Source organism: Pseudorasbora parva, chromosome 24 (assembly GCF_024679245.1).
Source record: "Pseudorasbora parva isolate DD20220531a chromosome 24, ASM2467924v1, whole genome shotgun sequence".
Taxonomy (NCBI): Eukaryota; Metazoa; Chordata; class Actinopteri; order Cypriniformes; family Gobionidae; genus Pseudorasbora; species Pseudorasbora parva.
The window spans coordinates 11,899,423-11,917,299 of record NC_090195.1 but is presented as its reverse complement, the minus strand read 5'-3'; the positions used below and the strand labels follow the sequence as shown (position 1 = coordinate 11,917,299).

Sequence of the window (17,877 nt, the reverse complement as noted above, 5' to 3'; positions counted from 1 at the left end):
GTTGCAGTTAATGCCTAGTATTGTAACATCATTATCTTTATTCAAAATAATCCATGAAACAGGTTGCGATTTGAGGAGTGTGCTTAATATTTTTCAGTTCCGTTAGTTTGCGTTGTCTCAAAGCCACGCCCACCACAAGGAACATATCATGAATATTCATGAATACTCCACCCACTGGAACTGTTTTTCACAGGAACTAAATATTAAGCCCCGTTTCCACCACAGGAACTTTATTTTTATTTTTATTTTTTATTTTTTCACCATGTAAACGACCTGACCGATTACTTTTAAGTGTGCGTCCTTACATGACGTGACAGCGCACGCCGCGCTCATGTTGACAAGAGAGGAAAGTTCATTTTTCTGAGGGGTAAACTTTTTATTTCGTAAGTTATGAAGATAATGTTGGAATAATGACACAGCATATATAGCAGTTTTTATATTCCCCCAGGCAGTTTTTACTTTAACTGCGCCTGACAGAAGAATTTTTTTTCTGTGATGATTATTACACTTTACAACAAATAAGTCCTGGTGGCCGTTAAGAGTTGCTATGGCTACAGTTAACACATTCCATCTGCTGGAGAAAACAGCGTTGACATTTTTGATGCGGCAGACAAACTGCATGTCACAAAATGATTGCGATTGAAAGTCATCACATGTAAACACCAGATCGGTTTAGATAACATCTCATGTAAACAGTCCACTAAATCTTTCTATCGGTACACACAAAAAGGATTACTGTCCGTCACTGACTTGGAGGAGCAGTCGCGCGCAGTCCTACATCACCAGACTAATCTGCCTAATCTTCACGGAAATTTATCGCGGTGGAAACGCAGACAGTTGTAGGTCTGGGGGGGAGAAAAGTTCCTGTAAAAAAGTTCCTGGTATAAATTGTTCCGGGTAATTTTGGTGGAAACGGGGCTTTACACAACACCATCCGAAGCTCCTGGTAAAAGGGGGCGGGGAGCAGCAGCTCATTTGTATTTAAAGGGACACACAAACACAGCGCATTTTTGCTCACACCCATCAGAGGCGAATTGGACATGCTATAATAAATGATCTGGGAGGTATTTTAAGCTGAAACTTATCATACCCATTCTGGGAACACTAGAGATTTATATATTGGGAAAAAGGCAGCACAAGTAAAAATGGGGTTTTATCACCATTTCATTCTCCACCAGTTTTAGGATTTCATAAAAGCAAAACTTCACTCATCTGCTATTTTCCTTAAAGGGGATAATTCACCCCAAAATACAATTTTGTCATCATTTAGCCTACTCATGAATCTCATGAGTAAATGGACAAAATGTAAATTTTTGGGTGAACTATCCTTCAAGACATAAAAGTTGTGCTCTTTACTTAAGATAGGTGCATTTAATGTAAGGGTGAAATCACCAATTCTCAAAACATTTCAAGATTTTTAATAGTTTGTAAAATAATTCTTAAGTTCTTACAGCATACAGAGTATATTTTTATAATACAAAAACATGCCCATGCAGAACAACTGGAAATGCTTGTGGTTGTCTGCTCACATTTAAAGACTAAAGAAAAAGGAAACAAGGAAATTGTATTCACCAATTCCTTCTTCTATACTGGTTTTGTTTAAAAGTCATACAAAAAAAAAAAAAGTTTCCTTTTTTTCTTTTTCTTTTTTCCCAGATTGTGCCTACAACTCAGTCGACAAGGCTTGTCTGTTTAAAGTAGGTAATGCTGTCTGTAACAGTACACTGATTATAACGGCACAAAAATATCGTTCTTATTAAAACTATGTATTTACTAATAATTAGAACTAGAATAATTATATATGTATTATAATGTATTATAAAATACATTATTTAACCATCTTATTTGTTATTGCATAATTATAATTTAGTACAAAACAGATAATAGCCTACAGGACAAAGAATTAAATATATATAAAATACTTTTCAGATGTAACTGTAATTTGATTAAAACCCTTTAAAAAGCAACTGTGAAATACAGTTACTCAAATTCTGTATTTTATTAATGAAACTAAGTTACATGTATTTTCTCCCCAACCCTGGTGCTCAGTCATACAATACTAAAATAATATAAAATATTTAATATTGCCTATATTTTTATTTTACTCCTTAATTTAATTAATAAAAAAAATGTTTAGAAACACATTAGAAATATTTATGGGTTCACATTTTTGTACTTATCAACCTCTGGCAATGATGAATATTGATTTTTAACTGACGTCTTTCATTCATATGAAGCGAACATCTTTTATTGGCTGATCTACAAGCCTGTTTAGGAGGAACAAGGAAATGACGTTGAAAGTGTGCGTGCCGTTTCATCTAGCACTGTTGGCGGCCGAACGCGTGGTGAGCATTCAGGACACTCAAATTACATTTTACAAGTAAGTACTGACATCTAAACAACACGCATAAGCAAGAAACATTCATTTACCGGACCAGTTTGCTTATTTAAAAGTAAGAATGTTGCTCTTCAGTTAGACACATCTTTTAGGTATCATATTTTATAAATTATCAGCATGGCCGGCAATGACAGCTCGATGATCTATGCACTGTCAATGAACTTCATGCCATGCTTATATGTTGATTGTTGTTTAATGCTCTTTGTGCTATTGTTGAAATTGTTAACTAGAAAGATCCTTAAAGAGTCACCTTGGTGATGATTTGTGTAACGTAACGTTAGGCGGAAATATGAGGACTTTAACGTTACATAAAATTGTTAATGGTATTAACAATAATATAAAGGTCTAGCTTTGCATCACTTTATCTGAATGTAATGTTAATTTGTGCTTAGGTTTGTTTTTTATTAATTATTTCTCTAGAACATAAAGTAAGATCATCTCCGGGCCTGAGCACATGCGATACAGGAAGTAGCAATAACGTTAATCTTTGACCTTCAAGTGTTCTATAAAGAGTAATAATATCGCCTTATATTTTTATAGTAATTACTTTACAGACAGTAAAAGTAAATAAATATATTGCTGTTCGTCTTTCCATGTGCTGTAATCTGGAACTTCCTTGTATTCTGGAGATGAGAGTAACATTAAAAAATATATATTTTAATTTTGTTACTTCTTAGTGCTCTGCAAGTAGTGCTTTATAACCTAATTTACAATGGAAATCATTATGAATCAGCCTCCATATCCATGTATGAAGCTGGCTGTGACTCTCACATGTCTTGAAGATAATATCTTCATGCTTCTATGTCTAATTGAGCTTAAACTGCCTTTATGCTTGCAGGGATCAACAATAAGTTGTTTTTTTGTTGTTGATATCATATTGGACACCTTTGCAGAATGAATAAATACATCAGACCTTGAATAGGGAGTAGATTGGGGGGCGAAATCAAATTGGCTTTATATTTTTTTATAAATCTTTTTATGTTCTAGGATTTTAAAACATGTTAAATGCTGTTTTGTGCTCAATAACCTTGACATATCATTGCAGATATGCAAAGGTTGGGTTGGGCTTAATTTTTTTTTTTTTAGCAATGTCCTGACTCGTTAATTTCCAGCAAGTCTTAACTGGTGAAGTCTATATTGTGATACTACATGCAGTTGTAGTTTTGCCAAACTAAAAAGTGGCGCCAATCTTTGGCGGTTGCGGTAGTAGGAAGTAATCCTAACCACACGCAACTGCTTCTCTAATGCAACTGTTAATTTTTGTCTTTCACACACTGTAGATATTGTTGAATGCAGAAAAAGGATATAAAAAACCTCAAACAGGAAGTATGTCCTGCAACTGGTGTTGCCCCTGACTGAAGATTTTTGTAATTCACTAGTAGTTGTTTATTTAAGCAATTAGTCGGCTAATCACATGTTTATATTAATGAATTACTTAAATATATACTTGGGTGGAATACCCATGGCCTTTTCTGCACTCAATGCTCTTTTCCCATTTTGAATTGGTTTGTTTAAAAGTAGACATTTCAAGCTTCCTATAGATGTATTTCTCATGTCTGTGAGGCAAGTTCGGTTCATCGGTTTAGCCATCTTGGAAAACAGTCTTGACAAGTCGAGCCACGAGTGGTAAGTGAGCTGGTCGATAGGAATTAAGTTTGTGAAATCTAATTACATGGAAATTTTTATTTGTATTAATATATTTTCTCTGTTGCATTCAGTGCTTTCTTCCAGAAACAATGGACCATATGAGAGTCACAGTTCATCACTTAGCACAGCGTTCGTGGCTCGACTCGTAGAGACTTTTTTTTTCAAAATGGCTCCTGTCTGTATACGTGTAATGGGCTGTCTTTATAAAGTATCTTATTAAACTGTACTAGGGATGTGCAATATATCGCAATTATCGAAATATTGCAATATGCATATTGCAACGGTACTTCAACATTGTGAAAAGTATACGTTTTAGGTCGAAGCTGCGACGCATATAGCAGAGAAAAGACTGGGCACACGACTTTTACTTGTGACTTGCTTGATGTTAAAAAGAGTTATTAAATGCAATAACTTGTGCAATAAAAAATGCAATAAAAATTTAAATAGATTTTACACACTAAGGTCATGTGTCCACCAAAGCGTTTTTTTTCACGCTGCTGGCTGGCATTTTCAATTGTTTTCAATGAGAGCGCCGCGTTTTTAGAACGCCTGGAGCGCACCGAGGCGCTGAGCAAGTATTTCACGCTCACGCGCTGAGTGCTCAGCGTTTTTTACTGGTCTCCGAGAGTTGAAGAATGTTCAACTTTGAGTAAAACGCAGCGCTCATCACTGTCACTTTTCACCCAGCCATCCAATCACAGTGGAGGAGGGGCGGGACAAACACAACACAGACCAACTACCACATTCTGCATGTCGTCATCAGATGACAACAAGCAAATAATAACGGAATAAAATGATTTAAAACAAAAGCCAGAACTTCATTGTATCTGCAATTTTATATAGAATCAATACAGGAAAAACTACCTGTGAAATTAGAAAAAAACGCTGCCTGCCAAAACGCTCTCAAGCGCTCACAGCGAGGCGTTTTCAGCCAGCAGAAAACGCTAGGCGCTTTGGTGGACACACGGCCTAATTGCAATATCGTATCACATATCGAATATCACATTATTTAACAAGATATCACATTTTTCTTCAATATCGCACAGCCCTAGTTTGTACACTTACAAAGTTCTCAGTGCTTCGGTTTGCATGTAGGGACTCTCATTATGCTAGTTAGTTAGTTAGTTAGTTAGTGTGAGGCTATTTTGAGCCTTGTTAGTGGTATTAATTAGCAATTTCATTTCACTTACTCTGTGCCCCATAGACAAGCGTTATAAGCTTATCTGTTTTTAGAGATAAAACTCTTTACATTTGATTTTCATGAAAACGCATCCCAGAGAACAATCTACTCGGTAACCATGTGTTAATTACCCCTAGGTTCATTTTTCACCCGAGTTGTCCTTTAAAAACGAGTATTTTAAGTTGTTTTCAGGAAAAAAATGCAAGTGAACGCGCAGGCACCTCTGTCATGCAGTAGACGTGTTAATACTTTAGCTTCCACGCGTCACACAAACATTTATATGTCCCTAATAATAGTGCACATTTATCTAGGTTAATGTTAGATGTCAAGTTGCTACTACTTGCATCAAATGATGAGCCATATTTGAGGATTTCCTGACTGACATACTTACCACAAGAACCTGCCGTTAATGATCTGTCCCTCAACAAACTGCGTGAATTAAATTGACTACGCCTCTACTAGATGACTATTAGGGGGCAGCCCTACCTGCATCACAGGTTGTTTTTTTGTTTTGTTTTTTACTAATAGAGCCACTCGTTTTTACCAAGATTGTCTCAAAAGACATTTGACCTGTGGCTCTGATAAGGTTTTACTGTCATTGCTTCTATATTAAACAGCAACTATCTTGTTAAACAAGTTTAAACCTTAAACTAATGTTTGTGCACAAATTTATCCTCTGCCCTAATCTGGCTGTATAAGGAACTTGGCATTATATACTATAAATATTGTTGGCTTTGCTTGTGTTCCTCTGTAGTAAGTCACTACTTTTTATTTGACCAATAGTGGATTTTACAGAGAATCAATTAATCAACTGATAGATTTTAAAATTCATACTGAATAAAAAAAAAACAATGTATAAAATATTCCTGAACTTTATTGTAAAATTAAAAAACACTACTGACCCATGAAAATGTACTATACTTTAAAATAAAAAATAATGTATGATTTGTTTCTTGATTATTTTTTATAGTGCAGTAACTAATGCTAAGAGATACAACTTCAAAATTGACATTAACAAAAATTGAACAATTAACAATGAACGATATTTGTATTAACCTTAGTTAATGCTACAAGTGGAATCTTATTGTAAAGTTTTACAATTTCATATAAATCCAAACAACCATGCTTAAAGATGGAGAAAAAGGCGTTAAAATATAAAGGTCTAGCATGTTTAATGCAATTGTTCCTACAATCAGCTATATCGGTGCCGATTAATCTGTCGAGATCTAATTTTATTTAATTTTTTCCTTTGTATTTGTCACTCTTCCTTTGTTTAGTGTAAATGGGTTAGCAGGTCACTAGATTTAAAATAAACTACACAGTATTTCACAGTTAGTAAACGTCACATTATCAACATTATATAATCGGCGCATTGATTCCCATCACTGATTTAACTAGCTCTGGAGCCGATGTAGAGGGTGGCTCTGGGATCTGGATGCAGTTCAACGAATCAAAAGACTTGGCCTAAATTCAGTGGACAAAACATTTTTGGACTTTGAACAAGAAGGGCTGTGTTTATGAATTCAGAGACTTTAAAAAGAGCTCTTTGTCAGAACCTGTCAGAAACTTTGTTGCTAAAGATATTTTATATCTCTTGTTTCAGATTCCATGGCAGGAACAATTAATCAAGCCAAAATGAAGTTTTCGAGAATGGTATGTTCTGTTTTGGACAAACTTGTCTTTAAATATTCACTTTGTATATTTTTCTCTTGAATTTTCAGCCTATGTATTTTCCCCCTTTTAACAGGTTAACAGTCGGTCATACACCCGGTTCAATCAATCTCAGAATCCTGATGGAGAGGGCAGCCATGTGGAGGTAAAGCTCTCTGCGGAAGTTGAGGAGGAGGAAATGGATAGTACAGAACAAGGACATGTGCAACGTGACGCGTACATTAAATCCAGTCGTTTTGGGTCACTGAACAAGCGGAGGATTCTAGTTTTCGGGGGTGTAATTCTGGTTTTCTTCTGTGTGGGTAAGTGTTTTTGTAGTTTTCTTTAATATAACCAAATGTCATTCAGTTATTATCAAAGAAAAATAAACAATGAAATGCATGTAAATCTTTCCCAAATTTTGTTCTGTTTTTTCCCGCTACTTTTTTGATGTCTAATCAATTTAATTGATCAAACTTAAAAAATATAACACATTAAAATGTATTAAAAAAATATTAAAATTGTATTAAAATAATTGTGCCCTATGAAATTGTTTTATAATTTTTTATTAATTTTTTATTTTGATACATTTATTATCTAGTACCTTTTTTTATTTAAATCTCAAACCTAAAATAAACTATGTGGTTGAAAACACTGAACAGTTGTGATGTTTGACAAGCACAGAATGCATTTGTCTCTGCCAGAGCAGATTTTAATTTAGCAGTTGATCACATGATGCACACCGAGTCATAGTGATAAGTTATTAGATGTTCTCAGGTTTTCCTCAGGACTCAAATGAGAATCCACTAACTGTTTTTTTTTTTCCTTTTTTTTCCTCATGTGCCAGGTTTACTCATTGGATACTCTATCCACCGTACGTCTGAGTTGCCTTCCTGCCCTTCACTTGCCGCTCCAATTCCAGAAAATCCGACGATTCCAAAATACGAAAATTATGACAATTTTGAAGCTGCACCCGCTATGGATTGGAGTGACCTTGTTAAACATCTGAACTATAATCTGTCATTTGAAGCCATTAAAGCTAATTTAAGGTATCTGTTAATAAATGTAATATTATTGACGTTATAAATTGTTTAAACGTTAACACAATTGTAAATGTACAACCTTTTTTTTTTTATATCTACACGTCATTATTCTTTTCTGACTTTGTTGTTCTTCCGTCCAAGCGTGTATATCCAGAAAAAACTTGTTGCAGGATCATCTGAGGATAACAAATTAGGTGACGACATCCATAATCTTTTCACAAAACTAAATATGGAGCCCTGGGTTGACGAGCACTATGTGAAGCTACAGTATCCTAGCAGGTCATTATGCACACCAGAAACACTGTAACCACTCTGCAGCCACCAAATACCCTGGAAACTGCATAGCAACACACAAAGTAAAGTTTTAACATCTTAGCTAGCACATTACAGCAAACTAAGCCATTTAAAAAAAAAGACTCAAATACCCTAGCAACTGCATAGCAGCACGCTAACAAGCACATAACACAAGTAAATCTTTCTGAACACAGTAAAAAACACATGCTTACAAATACAATACATAATACAAACCTGTTAGAACACAAAAACACACTACATTCACCTTTCAGAGGTGAGCGTGCTGGTGTGCATTTGTATGTATAACTCAATATGCAATATCTGTATGCAGATTTATCATTTTTAATGATTTATTAAATTCTGAAAATAATTTTGCTAATACATCTTGCATAAAGATATAAATATTTATTTTTGCATTACTTTAAAAAAAAAAGTATTACAAAGTTATATTTTTTTGCAAATGTAAAGACCTCCACACCATAATTTAAATAATAAACCTCAGGCTGCAAATTCATGCATGTACAGTAGAGGGTGCAGCTCAAACAAACCTTTCAGCTCTGCTGCTGTTCTAAAAAAAATTCTAAAGTAATTTAACTGAATCATTGAAAGTTAGCAGCAAAACATTGTTCAATCAAGGTACATTAAATGCGTGAAAATATATTTTTTTAATAGTTTTATTTCATATTTAATTATTGGGTGTCATTTGACTGATTTTGTTCATTTTGAGGAGTACTTAATCTATGTGCAATGAGATAAATAATTGCTCATATTTAGTCTAGAACTTCAATGACCTGTTCATGCAAAACTAGCCTGACGTGCTCATACTCAATTCTAGTCAGAATATGAGTCTGACACTGCTCCATTGGGCTGTAATTATGGGGCGTTTCAACCGAACCAGGAAAGACGTCAATTGGATAGACCTACAACCAATCAGAGCAACGAAGCGAAGCTTAACGTAGTTGTCAACAGAAATCAACTGAAATGTGTTGCCAAGTCTGCAACCTGGCCAAAATAACACAATTTTACTCCCAAACGCCATTTTTTCCAATATAGGGAGGAGAGCTTTCAGTCAAAGAAATATGAAGAAGTAACTTTCATTACTTTTTAAAAAAGTAATTAGTTCCTTTACTAGTTACTTGAAAAAGTAATCTGATTACATACTTGTAGTGCGTTACCCACAATATTGGCTACTGACCTGATTTAACCATTATAGCTTATAGCAGCCTATAGAAATATCTATAGCATATCTATGGTAAAACCTGCATAGTAATATGTTAACATGCACACAAACTGAAAACCCCTCTGATCACAGAAAAAAGTGTAATGACATGCTAACAAATGCATAAAATGTTAAAACATTTCTGAACACAGTAAAAAAACAGCAACATGTTAAAAACACCTTAGTAACCACAGTCATAGTTTTTCCATCTTCATTTGGTTGTGCTGTTTGTAATTTTGACTGTTTTTAAACCCTAAAAGCACCAATCCAAACCAAGTGCTGTTTGGTTCAGAGGAGATCGGAAGTCCAAAGGGGTTCTTGGCTTACAGTGAAACAGGACGTAGAGAGGTGAGCATTCCTCTTCCTCTACAGGAAACTTTTTTTTCTTGCCTTTGTCTGTCAGCTAAGTCATTAGTTGTCCCATGATTTGCATCCTCAATTTTCTCAAACAATTATATTCACAGGCCAGAGTGGTGTACGCCAACTATGGTGAGCTTGCTGACCTGCAGGTGGTGAGCGGAACATACAGTGTGAATCTAAATGGGTCTGTCATTCTGATGAGAACTGGAAAAATCAGCATGGCACAGAAGGTAACAGAGGAGCTGACCAATGCGTTAATTTTCTTTCTGAACTATATGACAGTCTATTAATAGTAACACGCTATTTGCTAGTGATGATTCAAATGTGTTGGTCACCATTTTAGGTTATGAATGCTGCTAAGTTTGGTGCAGTAGCAGCTCTGATCTACCCAGACCCAGCTGACAATAAAAACATGACTGAGGATACTGAGCTCTATGGTCATGTAAGTTATGCTGAAGAATCAAATTCATATGGTTGTTGACTTGCTGTTATAATGACTTATTTTAATTTAAATAAATAAAAAATAAAATGGAAAGACTACACTTTATAACAATAATAAAAAATTAATCATGGCAAAGGCAATCTAGATTAAAATCAGTAAGAGTGATGGTTTCAACCAGCAGAACCACCAAAGCCAGCTGAAAATGCTAGGTTGTTGCAGCATTTTTATTTCTCTCAGTTAAGAAGACTCTTGTCGTACTAGTATCTAATATTACAGATTGTTTTCTTTCTGTATTGGTTCTTTATAAAAATGTTGATACTATACAAAGTGTTTGCTCCGGCTCTTGTTTTAAATGATTTTGTTCCATTTATTATGCTGCTTGTTGACGTTGTACAGTTGGTCAGTGATGTTTTATCCCACTTCTCCTCCACTGTGATTGAACGGCTGGGTAAAAAGTGACAATGAGTGCTGCGTTTTAATCAGTTGAACATTCTTCAACTCTGCAACCTTTAAAATACACAGAGTGAAAATGAAATAATGCTCAGCATCTCTTTATGCTAATGGTGTTGTAAAAATGCAGATTGCCCACTGAAGAAAAAAACAGAAAAATATGCAAGTCCTGTGGAAAAATTGCGAGTCGTAAAGTATGTTATTTATTGTGCTGGTGTTATTCATTCATTCTGGTAATTACCTACAGGTCCACCTAGGATCGGGTGATCCTTACACCCCAGGATTCCCATCCTTTAATCACACACAGTTTCCTCCTGCCAAGTCCTCTGGTCTTCCAGGAATTCTCGCACAGACGATTACCACTAAAATGGCTCGCAAAATCTTTGAGTACGTTATCATTTTGATTTACCTTGATACATTTTTTTTAATCATTATCAAGAAACGATAACTTAACAAAAAAATAATTCATTAATTTCTCACAGGAAAATGGGTGGAAGCAGCGCTCCTGATAACTTTAAGGGTGCCTTCCCCAGTTACAAGTTGGGAAATGAAAGTGACAAAGTAGTCGTAGATGTCAACAATAACCTTGTCGACACCAAGATCCATAACGTGTTTGGAATCATCAAAGGATATGTGGACCCTGGTGAGTTTCTATATTTTGCTTTAATAAGTCAACACATCTGAACGTCTGTGGTCTCACTGTGGTTGTCTGAATCTATCAGATCGTTATGTCGTGATTGGAGCGCAGAGGGACAGCTTGGGATATGGAAAGTCTGCAGTTGGCACTACTGTTCTGATGGAGCTTGCAAGGGTTTTCACAGAGTTGAAGAAAGGTATGTTCTTTTCTACCTATGTTTAAATGGAGTCTGTCTGTGTGTTGTTGTGCCATGCATTCACTGCTTGTCCTCTTCACCTTAGGTGGTTTCAAACCCAAAAGAAGCATTGTGTTTGCCAGCTGGACCGCAGGGGATTTCGGTAACGTCGGAATTACTGAATGGCTTGAGGTTTGTGCCAATGTCATCTGTGCTTGGCTCAATAATTGTTAGCAGTTTGTTTTAAAACACAGTTATGGTTTTGTAACGTGTTGTTTCTTATGTGTTAAACAGGGATACTGGTCATCACTGGACAGGAAAGCCTTTACTTACATCAGCTTGGATGGGGTTGTTACTGGTACGTTTACTCTGTGCAATTGATCAAATTTACTATAGGCTTTTGTACACCCAAATACAATTTTAGTTTTTTAAAAGGTAAATGAGTACTAGGTCTTGTCATTATACCTTAGTAATGTGTTCTAGTAACAAGTTGTTTAATTTCCTATAGAGACAGAATTTCATTGTCACTGTTTTATTGTATTAACTCTTCACTGTTTACACAGAGATTATTATTAATATTATTATTAGTGTTATTAGCGGTCCAAGCTCTGAAGGTGCTGGGACCCTTGTATGTTTGTACCGATCCTTCTTCCTCTTGCAGCTTCCGCTTCCTTTTTTTTTTTTTATCTACAAAATTTATAGAAAGGCTGCAACCAATTTTTTTTTTATATACGCAGCTTGTCAGTGAAGCATGGCTCTTTGATCAGTAGTAAACGCTGTTCCATCTGAAAGCACTGCGAGTTTGTTGCTTACAATGGGCTTCTTACACAAAATGAGGCACATAACATTATTTCATAGCCTTTATCACTGTGTCGATAAGCATTGAAGTACAAATATGCTTTATTATCATGAATATAACCAAGAAGGCCTGAAGAACTCAAATAAACAATATGTTGTCCAATAAACCATTTGGATCCGAGGTAGCCTTTTTGTCTAGAATTTAACGCCACCTAATGGGCATTTTTAAAATGGTTCCTTCATGAGGAATATCTTGTGATCAATGCAATCCACTTTAATTATAAGAATCTGCTGTAAATAATGCTTTGTCTACAATCTGTGCATGTTCCATGAAGTTATGAGCGAAACCGCCACGTGAAATCTTTATTTGTTTTTAGCTAGCGCTTGTGTGCCTTTGGAGTTTATTGTCCATAACTCTGTGAGGAACTTGTGATCACTTTAAAGGATTATGTCGACTTTGGACTAATTTTAATCGTGAGAATCTGCTGTAAATAATGATGTGCTACGATGATTTTCTACGATCCGTGCATGTTTCATGAAGTTATGAGCGAAAACGCCACATGAGATCTATTTGTTTTTAGTTAGTGCCTGTGCGTAATTTGTGCAGAGGGTGAAAACAACGCAACAGGAGCAATTTGGAGGCTTGATCTGAACGTGCAACATCTGATTTTGTATTTTATATATTGATTTTATATATTTTTAAAAGACACCAATTTGATTTCAGTTTCTATTAGCTCTTAGACAGACAAGCAAATGGGAGCGCGTGCCATAGGTCTTAAAGGGTTCATCAATAAAAGCGTTTCAATCTTATATTTATTCAGTTATAGTCATAGTATGATGTCCATTTCCTGGAGTGACATGTAAACCATTCATTAAACTTCCATGTGAGTGGAAATTCCAATATCGTTAACTTTACTATATCATTAGAAGTGATGCATGGCAGTTATATCATCTAATGCGCATTAGTGCCTATGCACCTGAGAAATTCTATGGTGCTCATTTGGCAGACAAGTTTGAGTTCCACTCATGTAATTTGTAGGCTCTATCCCTACTCTTTAATAAACTCAATGCGTTTTTCTTTAATCCCCAGGTGTGGGTTCCTTTAGAGCTTCTGCCAGTCCTTTGTTGCAGACCCTTCTCGAGAAAACCCTGAAAAAAGTCAACAGCCCTGAATCACTTTCAAGCATTCTCGGTGGTAGTTTTTCAAATCTGTAAGTGAATCTGCTTAGATTTTTTTTGTAAAATGGACTGGAATATCAATATAATCATGATCGTTTCTCTGGTGATATGACGTACATGCTCCTGAATCCATTGTTGTTTTATGCTCAGTCTGAAGACCATGCAGATGGATGATGGTGCATATCCATTTCTGGCCTTCTCTGGAATCCCATCCGTGTCATTTAGTTTCACCTCTTCTCAGGTAAGTGTTTCTTTTTATTTTGTATGTGTTATTGGCTGGTCAATTTGATCATAAACATAATAACATGATTAAAAACAATTATGAGTTGGTAAATGAGACATTTCTCCTGACCCTTACTTTAAAGGACAGTTAAACCCAATAAATTTGGGCTCCCCTTCACTGACATTATAAAGCTTAGATTAGCCAGGGCATTTTTAATATAACTCTAATTGTATTTGTTTAAAAATAGAAAGTCATATACACCTAGGATGACTTGAGGCTGAGTAAATCAGGGGGTAATTTTAACTATCCCATAAACATTTAAGCTTACCACCCAGTGTTTGTAAGAGACTGACGGCCCTAAATGTTGCCGTATACACAGTCAGCCAAAAGTTTTCATTCCCATTTTATGATTTTCTTTCACCAGGCCACTGCTGACTACGAGTATTTTGGATTCGATAAGGGTAGTACAAAGGACATGGAGAAAGTGGCTGAGCTGTCTTTGCTTGCTGCTGAGATTGCTGGGCAGATGGCCCTGCGTCTCGTTCATGACCACATCCTCAAACTGGACGTTACCACGTATGGCAATGTGATCACAAAGCATGTGAGCACCATCATCAGTCGTGTTAACGATCTCAAACGTGACAAGGTAATGCTTTATTTAATTTTTTCTGCAATGAGATAAACTAAAACCAGTTTTTAATCTTCAGAATAACTTGTTTGTTTCTCAAAATGCTTTCAACAGGTCGATAAAATTGATTCATTGTCAACGGAGTGGCTGATTGAAGCAAAGAGCTCCTTCGGTCGTGCTGCAGACTCTCTAGCTTTTGACATCAAAAACAGCGACCTGGATGACGTCGAGATGTGTCGCATAATCAATAACCGCATAATGAAGGTGGACTTCTTTTCTTGGCTATTCTAGGTGCATCTTGTAACATTGATTGATACATATTGGCTAAGTGCTAATGTTCTTGCCATTTTCTTCCTCTTTTAAGGTGGAGCATAATTTTCTGTCTCCTTACGTCTCAATGAGAGATGTCCCGTTCCGCCACGTTTTCTTTGGTGATGGGTGGCAAACCACCACAGACCTGGAAAAGTACCTGGGTGATGTGCATGCAAAAAAAGCAACCCTCGACATAGACCAGGTCCTGAACAAGTTTGCTCTACTCACCTGGACCATCCAGGGCTGCGCCAATGACCTGGCTGGAGATATCTGGTCCTTAGACAACGAAATATAACATTTTTCAGCATTGCTTCAACCAACCTAGCGGTTTCGCTTAAAAGTGCGTCTCGATACAGTAACATAATCCGGTCGCTATGAAGTAGATCTGATCCGATTTGATTTGGAACAATGAATTTTGACAAAGCATATTTTCAAAATGAATGATATAGCAGCTTAGTTACATAAGCTAAGTTAAATTGTGGAAGTTCTTTAAACATATTCAGAACTGTATTGAGATAAATTATATAGATATCATTATTATTATTATGTTAAATCTAATTATCTTAGTATATTGCATTTGTATGATTATAATAGCAAGTATTATTATTGCTCCACTAAGGATAAATAATACTATATTTAACCGATGAAGACATCGGAGCACAAAATTTAAGGTGCATATCAGGTTCAAGTTGTCATGTCCATTTATTTCTCTTGATGTTTTTCAAGTTGCATGTGGCATAAACCTTGTTCTTGGCTGCTACTTAGGGGTTTTAGTCACATTTTGGGGGATTTAAAACTCAAAACCCAAAACCAAGCCTCTGTGACCAACTGAGGATTATACTATATTTATTTCTTATTTATTTATCAGTGACAGAGTTCACTATAAATGTGTCTCTTTTTTTTAAATTATCGGAAGCAGTGCCTTCCATAATTGTGACGGTTATACTGTCAGTTCTTAAAAGCAGCATCTGCTAACAGAAATGCATGTTACCAACAGCTGGCATCAGAAATGTCTCTTGTTACAGGTGCTTGAGGAAATAAGCTCAAAAGCACCTGGTTTATTACTCACAAACCAGTTCCTCTTCTTTAAAAAAAGATTTTTTTTTTTTTTAAGAAAAGCCCTAAACTGGCAAAACTGAACCCAGAAGATACGTTTTTCAGATCTCCTTGTATTGAAGTATCTTTTTAGTTCTTGTTGGTCTAAAAAAATTGAATGAATTGGCAAGGCAAGTTTCCATTTTGACCAAACTCGTGGGCTTAAGCATTTAAGTGACAACAGCATTTCTCTGTAACATTTTATATTTCTATTCTAAAACCATTATCGGGAGCAGTGTCTTCCATAATGTGGAGTGTTCGAAGGTAGTTTTTGCCTACCGGCGTGTATATATCGAGGGCAGTGATCCTCATATTTCACTGTAGGGTGGATCAAATTATCGGGAACAGTGTTTCCCATAGTTCATGTAAATATTTATTTTTGGTTATCATGTGTTTGTTTGTGTGTTTCTTTTTTTCCTGCTGTGTTACCATTTAAGAACTATATAATTGGGCAACTAGTCATCTAGTCATGACTTTTTTCAAAGGCTTTTTTTTCTCAGTGTTTCATGGAGTTCTTGTTTCAGATTTCTGTTGCGATTTCAAATAAGTATACTTTATAGAGAGACTTTCAGATTTTTGCTTTTAGACTGTGTAATTCTTTACCTGTTTTTTTTTTTTTTTTTTAGGCAGGTGTTAGGAAAGAGGATGTGGTCGTATTGCATAATGATTCGAATATAATATATGACTGATTAGTGTACTGCTGAATTTACATAAGTTTCATGTTTGAAAGCACTTCTGACAGTCTTTTCTGTCTTTTCTCCTCTTTGTGGCACTTAGCAGAAACCAAAATTGTTTGATCTTTCATAGTAACTGTGCATGAATCAAATATAAACTTAGATTGTGGTAGCAACAAAGCAATTGCTTCAAGCTGTATGTGGGTTTATTTGTGAATAACCAGTAACTTAGACAAGCAGGGATGATTTTCCAAATTTATATTGATCAAAATAAATAGCAGGGAAGTTGAAATTGATCGTTTGATTATGTCTGAATATGTTGGGTGTTGGGGTTATAACCATTTGATTACTGTTAAAGTGTTAGAACTGGCATCTGCTATATGTCAACCTTAATTTGCTCCTTAATAAACTCATTGCAAATGTTAATTGCTGTGTAAGACTTTACTATTTTCTCACCTCACAAGACACAAAACAGATCTATAATGAGAAACATTACAAATGCAATATATATATATATATATTGCATTTGTACCTGATAGTGACAAACATGTTTGTGTTTATATTTGTTAAACTGGGAGGCCAGATTTTTTTTTAATAGTGTTTTTGTAACTCAATTGGTGGTCCTCTCAAGCAAATATGCTGTGATGGAGTGCAAAATCTGCATAATGCACCATGGTGAGTGCTGGCTGCTCACTATTCATGAGGTCCATAACACAATACTAGAAGGATGTCATTTGTCGATGTTATAGTGAATTACTTTAGATGTGCCACCACTATCATTGTAGCCTCCAATGAGCTTCAAGGGACACAATGTGATATTTCACATGCACAAATGCCACATGTTTATATTTAGTCTTTATTAATTATATTTAGCTTAACCCTTTCATGCATAGAGCTTAATACATTGGACAGCCTTATTAAAAAATATTAATTTCTTGCTCTGTTGCACATGAACCACTACAGTGGATACTAGTGCATCGTTCTACACACTAAACTAAAGAACTATGTTCTCAAATATTATTTAAGTAGCATATTACCTATATAATGTAAACATGTTTTTATAACATGCAAATGTGTGGATTCAACTTCAGCTGTGTCATGTGGAAATGTCCTTTTTTCAGTAGGCCCTACTTGATTTATATTTTTAATACGTTTTTGAGTTGGACATCATGCTTTCTAGCAGATAATGATATGCATCTATAGTCTACTAATGGCTATATGGCTTCAAAACTAAGCTATCTGTCCAGAGCAGACAAAAAGGTGCCAATAATTAAGTATGCAACATTATAAATTATTTTGTCTTGACAAACCAATAAATTAGATGTCATTTCGAAAGGGGGTCCGCCGCCCTTCACAAATTTTGCTTTGGGTCCCCAGTAGTGTTCGGTAGTGCTTTGAAAAATATGTGTAAAAAAAAGTTAAGATCTTGTTTTTCATGCCCTAAGAGCAATAAAAACCACATAGGAACAAAAC

The 17,877-nt window shown here is 35.5% G+C and overlaps 1 protein-coding gene across 2 annotated transcripts; it reads left to right on the top strand.

Annotated features, from left to right (window-relative positions):
* Positions 1–2,272: 2,272 nt before the first annotated feature.
* tfr1b (transferrin receptor 1b) lies at positions 2,273–16,830 on the top strand. 2 transcript variants are annotated; one of them, XM_067434362.1, is made up of 18 exons: positions 2,273–2,380; positions 6,829–6,878; positions 6,973–7,198; positions 7,723–7,924; positions 8,060–8,197; positions 9,692–9,779; positions 9,896–10,021; positions 10,135–10,233; positions 10,931–11,070; positions 11,166–11,326; positions 11,406–11,516; positions 11,602–11,687; positions 11,790–11,853; positions 13,384–13,504; positions 13,623–13,713; positions 14,120–14,341; positions 14,438–14,587; positions 14,688–16,830. In XM_067434362.1, the coding sequence occupies exons 2-18, from the start codon at positions 6,834–6,836 to the stop codon at positions 14,928–14,930; spliced, it is 2,313 nt and encodes a 770-aa protein (XP_067290463.1). In that variant the 5' UTR covers positions 2,273–2,380; positions 6,829–6,833; the 3' UTR covers positions 14,931–16,830. The 2 variants fall into 2 exon arrangements, with proteins under 2 accessions (XP_067290463.1, XP_067290464.1); XM_067434363.1 differs by lacking the exon at positions 2,273–2,380 and having other exon boundaries at positions 6,708–6,878.
* Positions 16,831–17,877: the final 1,047 nt, after the last annotated feature.

What these genes read in the sequence shown, in the direction of transcription:
- tfr1b (XM_067434362.1), top strand. Translation starts at nt 6,834, where the DNA reads ATGGCAGGAACAATTAATCAAGCCAAAATGAAGTTTTCGAGAATG. An exon ending in CAAAGGATATGTGGACCCTG is followed by an intron (nt 11,327 to 11,405) that starts GTGAGTTTCTAT and finishes TGAATCTATCAG; the next exon opens with ATCGTTATGTCGTGATTGGA. An exon ending in GGTGGTAGTTTTTCAAATCT is followed by an intron (nt 13,505 to 13,622) that starts GTAAGTGAATCT and finishes TTTTATGCTCAG; the next exon opens with TCTGAAGACCATGCAGATGG.